The sequence below is a fragment of the Nicotiana attenuata genome, unplaced genomic scaffold (assembly GCF_001879085.1).
Source record: "Nicotiana attenuata strain UT unplaced genomic scaffold, NIATTr2, whole genome shotgun sequence".
Taxonomy (NCBI): domain Eukaryota; kingdom Viridiplantae; phylum Streptophyta; class Magnoliopsida; order Solanales; family Solanaceae; genus Nicotiana; species Nicotiana attenuata.
In genome coordinates this window covers 110,579-122,569 of record NW_017672337.1, presented here as the reverse complement: position 1 = coordinate 122,569, position 11,991 = coordinate 110,579, and the positions used below count along the sequence as shown (strand labels likewise).

Here is an 11,991-nt window from a genome sequence, read left to right as displayed (position 1 = left end):
TAATTTTTGGGCTTGACTTAACCGGTTTCTCCTGAGAATTTACAGGTTAATCCATCAAATTGTTAAGAAGTTGGAAAGATAACCATATACTAAGAGTGATGTCTAGTTATACATAAAAACATAAAACTGTAAAAACAGGGGTAATATCCAGAAACATAAATTAGATAAAAATAGTAACCTACATGTTTACAGGAGAGAGATTTCCCTTTTGGGGAACCCGAAAAAGTTTACTCGACTTGAAAATTAAAAACGTGCACACTTAAGCATAAAGATTTATTTATTTTACAGGCTTGAGGTAGAACTACTACGGCATACATAAGGAAATATTTTACAAGGGTACAAGGTATGGAGAATGGTGGATGATGAAGGGAGAGTGAATATTGGATGTTTTGATGTTTTTCTTCAGAGCGTTCTCTTCATGTGCTTGTGTGTCTCTTCTTCTTTCTTCTCCTTTTTTTAGCCAAATCTTTGAAGCGGATTTAAAAACGGACTTCAAACATTTCCAGAAACCTTTCTTTTCTAGCCTTGTCGGGTACTTCATTGGGCCCCATCGCCACATGATTTGAGCAGAGATTCCCTTGTTGTTTGTCATCTTGTAACTATTCTTCGCACTCAATTTAAAGTTAAGTTGTCTTGTAGCATTACTTTATGTTACTTCTTCTAGTCAAGTTGTCTTGTAGCACTACTTTATGTCACTTCTTCTTTTTTCACGTGTCTCATGCATTATTGTGCTGGATTTTTCTTGTCTTTGTCTTTGTCTTTCTCAATTGCTTCTGACTGAGGCCTTGCTCATTTTTACGTGTCTAAGTTATGTAGAGCTATTGAATCAAAGCTCATTCCTGAATCATCTTTATATGGGTCTTAAGCATCTTGATAATTTAGGTGGTTCTCATCTTCGTAATTATCATCTTACCCTGAGCTTTGGGACCTTTTTGAACTTGGATTAAGACTGCTATTTTTAGTCATGTGTTTGTCTTGATTTTCTTTTTCTTGGAAGAAATTTTCTAATGTCTGTTTAAATATGTCTTCTATTTTCTCCTTTTTTTTCTTTTTGAAAATTATACTCTTCCTTTCTAATGCTTCTCCCTGTATTAGTATTCTAGGTAGTCTTCATCTTCACTTTTTGGCAAAGTAACAGCCATGAACGGATTTGATGTGTCTTTACCAGTCACCGTTTGAACCGGACTAGCTGTATCATTATTCGATACAGTAGATTTTGTTGCATTCATTGCGGAATGCACACCCTTCTTATCCATTTTTTCTTGAGATGGAGAACTCTGTTAAGTACTCATCTCTGTGTCTTGTTGAGAAATAATTTGAGCCTGAGATTGTGCTAATTCAAATTTTAATGCATGTATTCTCTGTTCTAGTACCTTCATTTGCTCCATCAGTTTTGTTTTTTCGTGTACCAAGAGTTCATTCTTCTGATTTATTCTTTTGAAGGCTTCCGTCATTGATGAGTAATGGACAAAAAATATTATCTTATCGTTGTCTTTTTGGATGTTATATTGGGGGATTTTTTCTGGGTTTTGTTCGAGTGCTAGAGAGATATAGTAGTTTGGTCCTAGTATTCATCTTGCATAGTCTAATGCTTCAGTAAAGTCATTAAAACCTTTAAAAAGCGGCTCTTCTAAATCTTTAATAGAGTCTAGTACTTCTAACCATGTCTGAAAAATACCATTTGTCTTACCATGTATAACTACATAGTATTTACATCTTTTTTCTTGATTTTTGTTTGCAAATGGCACAACCCAAAACCAACCAATTCGTGATGGCGCCTATCGTGGTACTAGGCAAGCCGACACATTACCAAAACAAAATGAGATTTTCATTTTCAAGATAATCCCAAAGCTACTTAATATAAAACCTTCATAAGGAGTGTAAATCAAAACAAAATTGTGGAAAAGAAAGCCCGACATCGGGGTGTCACTAGTCATGAGCATCTACTACAACCGTCTGATAATATCGAGACTAACATAGTCTGAAAATAACTGAAAACAACTAAGGAAAGATGAAGATGGAGGAAAGCAGGGTTGCGATTGCCGGTAGCTACCTTGCTAACTCCGATTGATCTGTAACTGAATAATCAACACTCGCTACCGGGTCCAGATACACCTGCATCTGCACACAAGGTGCAGGGAGTAACGTGAGTACTGATAACTAGGGATTTTGACGCGTTTCATGCTCCTTCTTGCTTATGCTTTGATTATAAATTGTTACAAAATAGTCCCAAGAGGCTCATAAGTTGTGCTTGATTGCAGGTTTGATCGACAAAGTGACGAAATGTCAAAGATCGGCTCAAAAGGAGTGAAACATGCTCAAGTACCTAAGACAAGGCAAAACTCAGGAGAATAGGCCTAGTGCCGCCGCACTACTCTTTGTGCGGTCTGCACTAGAGAGATTCAGAGAGTCAGAAATCAAGGCTTCAAGCAACGCGGCCGCACTCCATTATGTGTGGTCCGCGGTGAAGGCTCCGCGGCCGCACTACCATTATGTGCGGTCCGTGGAAGAGAAGTTTAGAGAGGTGAAAATTGCCATGGTTCAAGTTGCGCGGTCCGCGATCATATATGTGCGGACCGCGTTAGAAACCTCCGCGGCCACGGTCCATTCTGCGCGGTCCGCGGAGCCTGAGTTCAGAGAGCCAAGATTTTAAGTCCAAGAGCCTAGTGCGGCCGCAATCCATTTTGTGCGGCCCGCACTGACCCGCAGGGGCATTTTTGTCCAGTTTTTCCAGCTTAGTATAAATAGAATATTTTTCCATTTTTAGGGTATCCGGCTATAATCAGATATTATAGAACAGCAGCTGCGCTCTGAGAAGCTATTTTGTAGCCATTTTGGGCATTTTAACTTAACTCTAACGATAGATTCTCTGTACTTTCTTTAGTGTTTAATTAATATGTCTTTTTCTTCATCTATTTCTTAGATTTTATCTTCAAGCATGAGTAGCTAAACCCATTAGCTAGGGTTGTGGCTCAACCCTAGCGTGGGTAATTGATGGGTGTTGTGATTTAAGGTTAGATTGATTATGGGTATTTGTTATTTGGGTCAATTTTGTGGTTTAATTTATGAATTAGTGGTTGCAAACACTAGTTTGTGCTAAGTTGACTTGGCTCTTCTTGAGAAAGAGAGCCTAAGTCTCCAAATTTGACCCAACAAGGAATTGGGATGGACTCAAGAGATTTGATAGTCCCAATTAAAGGGTTAAACCTCGAGAGAGTAATTACCCAACTTGAACCCTAGTTGCTCGGGCAAATATGCATACCCAATTGGTCTCGAGAGAGTCAAATGGGCAAAATCACTCTTTCTACCGAGAGGTGTAGAGTGGGTAGTATTGAGCAACGGTTATAACATATTTTCCCAATCATGTCAATCGTGCCTTAGATACAATTACCCGTCAATTAGCCACCTAGGTGAAGGTCACTACCCTAGTGCCCTTTAAACTATTAGATACAACTTGTAGCAATTTATCTCTTAGCTTAATCTAGTTGTATTTTCAATTAATAGTTTGATAATAGTATTATAGGGGTATCAAGTTACTTAGCCATACCATGAAAGTCTGGGAGAGGGTGGTGGAGGTGAGGGTGAGGAAGACGACGTCTGTTTCCGACAATCAGTTTGGGTTCATGCCGGGTCGCTCCACAACGGAAGCTATCCACCTTATTAGGAGATTGGTGGAACAGTACAGGGATAAGAAGAAGGATCTGCACATGGTGTTTATTGACTTGGAGAAAGCGTACGACAAGGTTCCTAGGGAGGTGCTCTGGAGATGTCTTGAGGTGAAAGGCGTGCCGGTAGCCTACATAAGAGCAATCAAGGACATGTATGATGGAGCTAAGACCAAGGTTAGGACTGTGGGAGGCGACTCGGAGCATTTTTCGGTTGTTATGGGATTACACCAAGGTTCTACGCTTAGCCCGTTCCTATTCGCCTTGGTGATGGACGCTTTGACACACCATATTCAAGGGGATGTGCCATGGTGTATGTTATTTGCTGATGACATAGTTCTAATTGATGAGACGAGGGCCGGTGTTAACGAGAGATTGGAGGTTTGGAGACAGACCCTCGAGTCTAAGGGTTTCAAGTTGAGCAGGTCTAAGACAGAGTACCTGGAGTGCAAGTTTAGCGCTGAGTCGAGGGAAGTAGGCAGGGACGTGAGTCTTGGGTCACAGGTCATCCCGAAGAGAGATAGCTTCAAGTACCTTGGGTCGATGATTTAAGGGGACGGAGATATCGACGAGGACGTCACTCACCGTATAGGGGCGGGCTGGATGAAATGGAGGCTTGCATCTGGAGTTCTGTGTGACAAGAAAGTGCCACTGCCACTCAAAGGTAAGTTCTATAGAGCCGTGGTTAGACCGGCCATGTTGTATGGAGCAGAGTGTTGGCCGGTTAAGAACTCCCATATCCAGAGGATGAAGGTAGCAGAAATGAGGATGCTGAGGTGGATGTGCAGACACACTAGGATAGACAAGATTAGGAATGAAGATATTCGGAAGAAGGTGGGCGTGGCCCCTGTGGATGACAAGATGCGGGAAGCAAGGCTCAGATGGTTCGGGCACGTGCAGAGGAGAAGCCTGGATGCGCCGGTAAGGAGGTGTGAGCGGTTGGCAGTGGTGGGTACGACAAGAGGTAGAGGGAGGCCTAAGAGGTATTGGGGGAGGTGATCAGGCAGGACATGGTACGTCTGCGGATTTTCGAGGACATGGCCCTTGATAGGAAGGCCTGGAGGTCTAGCATTAGGGTTGTAGGTTTAGGGGGTAGTAGCACTTTCCTTACTTCGTTCCGGGGGTGAGGTGGGGTTGGATTAGGGTTGATCTTAGATAGCTTGCAGTTTAGGCTGAATACACTCTGTACTTGCTGTTTATCTTAGCCCTGGGCCTTAGATACTGGTTACTGTTATTGCATGTCTTTCATCTTTTGGTTGTTATGCTTCCATTACTATTACGGTTGATACTGGAGTTACTAATAAGTTGTCTTTTCTTGTTTTCTTTTTTATTTTCATTTTTCTGAGCCGAGGGTCTATCGGAAACAGGCTCTCTGCCCTATCGGGTAGGGGTAAGGTCTGCGTACACATTACCCTCCCCAGACCCCACCTGGTGGGATTTTACTGGGTAGTTGTTGTTGTTGTTGTTGTTTGATAATAGTAGAATATAAAGAAAACCCAAAAATGAATAGAAGACCAATTAATAGCACACACGCAATCCTAAGCTAAATAGATACTCGACTCCAATCCTAGCTCTCTGTGGATTCGATCCCGACCCAAAATCGGGTAAAAGCTATTGCGACCCTCTCTCGCTACTTTTTAGTGGTGCGGAGTAGGCAGCGATCAAGTACGCCAACTCAGTAAGTAACCAAAGTTAATAAAGGCTGAGAAGTAGTGATGAGCAATAAAGCATATAAAGTTCATATCATGAAATCTCAGTAAAAATACAACAGGCTTTTAAAAGTAGAGTTTGAATCAAATCGTTTCGTTTAAACTCAGTTTCAGTAAAATCATTTGAAGATATTTTTCAACAGTTCTCAAATAGAGTCTCAATGCAATAGTGAGCAAAATGATGGAATCATAAACAGCCCCTCGGGCAAAACATCACTCATATACAGCCCCTCAGGCAAACCTCACAGTCACTCGTATATAACCCCTCGGGCATACCTCACCATCACTCATATCAGCCCCTTAGGCAAAACATCACTCGTATACAGCCCCTCGGTCAAAACATCACTCAGGGTTCCGCGCTCACTGGGGGTGTGCAGACTCCAAAGGGGCTCCTTCAGCTCAAGCGCTATAACAAGACACCTCGTGGCATAAATCAATCAGGCCCTCGGCCTCACTCAATCATGAATCAGTAACAACATGCTGCGGCGTGCAGCCCGATCCCATAAATATTCTCACAAATCAGGTCTTCGGCCTCACTCAGTCATAAACCTCTCAAGACACTCGGGCTCTCAGTAAAAACAAGGTACTCGGCCCAAAACAACATTTTATATGCATCAAAAAAGAGTAATAAAGACTGAGTTATGAAATCAATAAGTATAACATGACTGAGTATAGATTTTCAAACAAAAACAGTGAGAGGACAATAAGAAAAAGGCCCCTAAGGGTCCAAACAGCTCTGGCGCAAGGCCCAAATATGGCATTCAGCCCAATTTACAGAAACTCTTTCTAAAACACATAAGTATTATATAGTTTCAACCAAATACGCAACTTTATAGTTGCTACGGGATGGACCAAGTCACAATCCCCAATGGTGCACGCCTACACGCCAGTCACCTAGCATTTGCTTCACCTCAAAATAGTAAAACGATACGAAATCCGGGGTTTCATACCCTCAGGACTAGATTTACAATTGTTACTTACCTCAAACCGGTCAAATCTCTACTCCGCGATGCTCTTGCCCCTCGACTCGGCCTCTAATCACTCTGAATCTATTCACAACCAGAACAATACCATCAATACGTGCTAATGGAATGAATTCCACAAGAAAAACTATCAAATTAGGCACAAATCCCGAAATCCACTCAAACACGGCCCCCCGGACCCACATCTCGGAATCTGACAAAAGTCACAAAACTAGAAAGCTCTTTCACTCACGAGTCGATACATACAAAATTTATCATAATTCGGCTCCATTAGACCCCTCAAATCCTCAAATCAAACTCTCCAAAATCCCAATCCCTAAACCCTCATTTTCATCTCAAATTTCATTAATTACATGATTAAACAATGGGAAATCACCACATATACGAGTATTAGGGCTCAAGCAACTTACCTCACTGATAATCCCTTGAATCCCTCTTCAAAATCACCCCAAAAGCTCCAAACCCGTCTTCAAAAATGGTGGAAAATGAGCAAAATTCGCGAAGGGTTCAATTTATAAGTTCTGCCCAGCAAAACCACATCTGCGGTCAAAATACCCGCTTCTGCGACTCCGCACCTGCGGAAAACACCATCACAGGTGCGGATTCCACTTACTCCTCCAAATTCGCATCTGCGGTCAACATCTCGCACCTGCGGTCTCGCAGGTGCGCTCAAACACTCGCACCTGTGCATCCAACCCAGACCACTCCTGCCCGCATCTGCGGGCCTCTTTCCGCTTCTGCGGACTCGCACCTGCGGTTCCCACTCCGTAGGTGCGGAAACACCAGCAGTTCTCATCAACTCTCCAACACCAAAACCAATCTGTCAACCATCCGAAACACACCCGTGGCCATCGGGACCTCAACCAATAATACCAACAACTCACATATCAAAATACGAACTTAGTCGAACCTTCGGAACACTCAAAGTAACATCTAAACACCAAATCACCCTCGGATTCAAGCTTAAGAACTTCTAAATCTGCAAACTACGCCGAAACTTACCAAATCACCTCCGAATGACCTGAAATTTTGCACACACGTCACAAATGACACTACGAACCTACTCCAACTTCTGAAATTCCATTCCGACCCTGATATCAAATTTTCCATTGTCGACCAAAAATCGCCAAATTTCCAATTTCGCCAATTCAAGCCTAATTCTACCACGGATCTCCAAATTACATTCCGGGCGCGCTCCCAAGTTCAAAATCACCTAACGGGGCTAACTGAACCATAAAATTCCAAATCCGAGATCATTTACTAAAAGTCAAAACTTGGTCAAACCTTTCAGATTTAGAGCTTCTAGCTGAGACCATTCTCCCAATCAATTCCGGATAACCTGAAAACCAAAATCGACGATTCACATAAGTCATAGCACATCATACTGAGCTACTCATGCCCTTAAACAACCGAGCGAAGTGCAATTGCTCAAAACGACCGGTCGGATCGTTATAGTAAAATACTATCCTAAAGCATTAAGACTGCTATAAAATATTTAGTGTCTTTTTTATTATATGCTATCCATAAATTATCAATTAAACATCTTTGAGGTCTATCTATGACGCATTCTGATAGAACTCTAAATGACATGTTTGACGGTGGAAAAAATATTAAATTATGTTTTCCAAAACTTATCCTATCCATATTAGTCTGTTCTGCAAAAGACTATGGCTTAAAATGAAGGTTACCTAATACTGTCTGCAAGTATTTGTCTGAGGGTTTCCATATATTTATACATTATTTCTGCATCTGTTTGAGTTATATATATATATATATATATATATATATATATATATATATATATATATATATATATATATATGACCATTTACTTTAAAGATGGCGTGAAATGTCTTTCGTCTAACTCTAAGTTGTGAGTCAATTGCCCCCACATCCCAAGCATCTCCATATTTCCCAATTGAGAAGGGTAATAAGTGTAATTTTGTACCTCTTCGTCTCAAATTATTTGTCGTGGTATTTATAAATAGTTGTCTCATATTATTTGTCATTTTAAAAGTTCAAGATTAAATTAATTATTTTACCCTTAATATTAATTGTTCTAGAAGACTACAAATAACTCAATTATGAGTAAATATTAAATGAAGAGAAATTATATCTTCAAACATAAATAAAAATAAAATAATATTTTTTAAGGGGCGTGTAAAAGAGAAACACAATAGATAATTTGAGACGGATGGAGAACAAAATTGCCTTCAAATTGTTACATGCCCCAACAGATAGATGCCTTGCAACTACTAACTTTCAATACTTCTTCTAACTTATATGACTTCCTATTAATTTTAATTGTCTTTCTTTTCAGTTTGTACAGAAACGTAAATTTAATTTTAATTTATTTTTAATACTCCCTTTTTGTTTTAATTTGTTTGAGATTTTTAGAGTACACAAATTAAATAACTAATTTTATAACCTTTTTTGAAATAAAATTTATATATATAAAAAGTACTACTATAAATTGTAAAATTAATAACTTAAATTATTTACAAATATATAGTCAAAAAAAATTTGTTTGATTTAAATAGTATAATAGGTTCATTTTTTCGAAATGAAGGGAGTCATCTGCAGGGTCATACTCGTAATCCCATAAATACAAATCCTTTACCTGATAAACGAAAGGTTCAAATCAAAGCTAGGATAAACACGTACTACTAGAAAGCAAGAAGAATCTGAAGAAATTAAAGTAAAAGAGATGGGGTCGACAGCAATTTCAACACAACAAGCATTTAGCAACCTTCAAAAAATAACCCCTTTAAGCTACTCTAGCAGTAGTAGAAGTATAAGGAGTAGTAATGGACAGTGTTTTTGGAGCATGAGAAGAAGGGCGGTGCCACCAAGGTGCTGCACGGCGACGGCAGCAGAGGTGGCGGCGAAAGAGAACCGGCAGGCAGTACTAAAGAACGGTGACGATGCGTTGGAAATATGCAGAGTGCTGAATGGGATGTGGCAAACGAGTGGTGGGTGGGGAAGAATTGATCGAAACGACGCCGTTGAGGCTATGCTTAAATATGCAGACGCTGGTCTTTCAACTTTCGACATGGCTGACCACTGTATGAATTCCCTTTTTTTTCTTCCACGTGCCATGTTATTATTGGCTGGTTTTTCTTGTGTGCTTTGTTTGGACACGTCAGTAGTCTTAGCTTTTGGAGTTTTTCCATTTAGCCCCTTTTTACTTTTCTTTTTTCTATTTTCAGCTTCGTACTTTAGATGTTATGTAAAAAATTCACTGGACAGATAATAGAAATGTAGCTAAATAATCTAAACAGATAAGAAAAGCCTTATTTCAATTGAACCAGTGACTATTTAACTACTCATATTTTGATGTCATTCTACTCTATGTGAAGTGGGATAACTGTCTAACTACTCTTTAAACAACCTTATTGATCAAGAATGACAGAGCTCTTGAACAGCAGTTTCACTCAATTTTGCTTGAACTCAATCAAGATTAAGTCTTTTAGAGCAACTGAAACAAGAACATTAACACAAAGGCCATTCAAATGCTCGTTAACTGAAGATAAGCGACGGGCTATAGTTAAGAATGGGAAAGATTCACTGGATATTTGTAGAGTTGTCAATGGGATGTGGCAGACTAGTGGTGGATGGGGAAGAATCCAACGAGATAGTGCAGTTGATGCTATGCTTCAATATGCTGATGCTGGACTTAACACTTTTGACTTGGCTGACATATGTAAACCTAAAAATCTGAATTATCTTCTTGTTTATTGTCGCGATTATGCTCACGTTGCTTATGCCATTTTACCTTCGTGGACTGTTTTGTATGTGTCTAATGACTTTTGTAGTGTTAATCAATCTAGTATTATTGATATATGTTAACTCACATATTATGTAGGATTAGAGCAGTTATTGATCAATTGGATCCCAAAGACTTAGTGTTTATAAGTAAATGTCTTCTTATGATGGTTGGCTCTGCAGATGGACCTGCCGAAGATCTTTATGGCATCTTCATTAATAGAGTACGCAGAGAACGTCCGCCGGAACTTCTAGAAACTGTGAGAGGGTGAGTAACAATAGGTTGCTTCTTTATTAAGATTGTTGAGCACGTAGAATGTAATTGCTCTTTTGAATGAATCTGCTTACCTCCTGTGAACTGTGACAGTATCAGAGTTTGCTTTAAAATACTCAAATTTTCATAATAACAATGCGTAGAATGAACTGTAATAACTTGAAGGAAAAGTTAGGCCCCTAAATTTTATTCTTCTGATTTTGCAATGCAGGCTTACCAAATGGGTGCCACCACCGGTCAAGATGACCCGTAGTTTTGTCGTTCAGAACATTGATGTTTCAAGGAAAAGGATGGATGTTGCGTCCTTGGACATGCTTCAATTTCATTGGTAATAACCACCTCTAGTCTTTATGAATTAAGAAAATGGCAGTGAAAAATAATAGACTGTCAATCTGATGTTTAGATGTAAAATAACACTAACGGTTACTGCTCTTCTTATTTTCGTGGGGTTTAATTTGGTTTAGCACAAACCTTGCATACTGTAAGTTGCACTTGCTAATTGCAGAAAATCGAGCTATGAAAGAAGAATTTGTGCAAATAAACCCTAGAATTAGAAAGAGAAAAGAGAGAGCTTTTTATTCCATAGTCAATGTTTCCGGAAAATACAGAATGCTCTCCTCCTCTTCTAGACTATTCTTATTTCTATATATATATGAGCTATTATCAATTGTACATGGACTAACTAAACTGTAATAAGAGAAAGATATAGTATAGTTAAGTGGGCTGCTGGGTATGAGTTGGTGTTGGGCCTGAATTTGGGCTTCCGTTAACACCCCCCTCAAGCTGGAGGGTGAAAACACTCCTAGCTTGCCCAATAGAGAATGATGAAGAGGACCATGCAATGCCTTGGTCATAATGTCAGCCAGCTGAGCAGAACTGCGAACAAATTGGAGAGAAATCAGACCAGAAGAAAGACAATCACGAACATAATGGCAATCCACCTCGATATGCTTCGTCCGCTCATGAAAAACAGGATTCTTTGCAATGTGCAAAGCAGCCTGACTGTCACAGAATACAGGAACAGGAGCAGTAATAGAAAGCCCAAGATCACCAAGAAGTCTAACAAGCCAAGACACTTCAGCGACAACCTTTCTCAAAGCCCTATACTCTGCTTCAGCAGATGAAAGGGAAATAGTAGGTTGTTTCTTACTCTTCCAAGAGATAGGACAACCACCAAGAGTAATAAAAAAACCAGTGACAGATCTCCTCGAGTGAGCACAAGTGGCCCAGTCAGAATCAGAAAAAGCAGCAAGGGCAAAATCAGGTGTATTGGACAGAAGTACCCCCTGAGCAGGAGTAGTCATTAGATATCTCAACACATGTAAGGCAGCTAACATATGAGGAACCCTGGGAGTCCGGAGAAATTGACTCAAATGCTGAACAGAGTAGGCAATATCAGGCCTAGTATGCTGTAAGAAATTCAACTTGCCAACTAGTCTCCTGTAAAGACTAGGGTCTGGAAGAGGGTCACCCAAGTCAACTGTCAGTTTAATAGAAGGATCCAAAGGGGTGGAAAGAGGAGAAAGATGAGAACATTTGAACTCCTCCAATAAATCTGAAGTATATTTGTGTTGATGCAGCACATAACCATCAGG

At 40.0% G+C, this 11,991-nt stretch overlaps 1 protein-coding gene across 2 annotated transcripts in view; it reads left to right on the top strand.

Moving 5' to 3' along the window:
• Positions 1 to 8,914: 8,914 nt before the first annotated feature.
• Positions 8,915 to 11,991, top strand: part of LOC109212814 (flagellar radial spoke protein 5) — a 9,282-nt gene continuing 6,205 nt past the window's right edge. Inside the window, exons 1-3 of one of the 2 annotated variants that reach the window (XM_019376498.1) lie at positions 8,915 to 9,422; positions 10,306 to 10,390; positions 10,608 to 10,724. In XM_019376498.1, the coding sequence (XP_019232043.1) occupies positions 9,065 to 9,422; positions 10,306 to 10,390; positions 10,608 to 10,724 (560 nt within the window). In that variant the 5' untranslated portion in view covers positions 8,915 to 9,064. Of the gene's footprint in view, positions 9,423 to 9,620; positions 10,061 to 10,305; positions 10,391 to 10,607; positions 10,725 to 11,991 lie in introns of those variants that run through there. The other variant, XM_019376499.1, reaches the window with a different exon arrangement.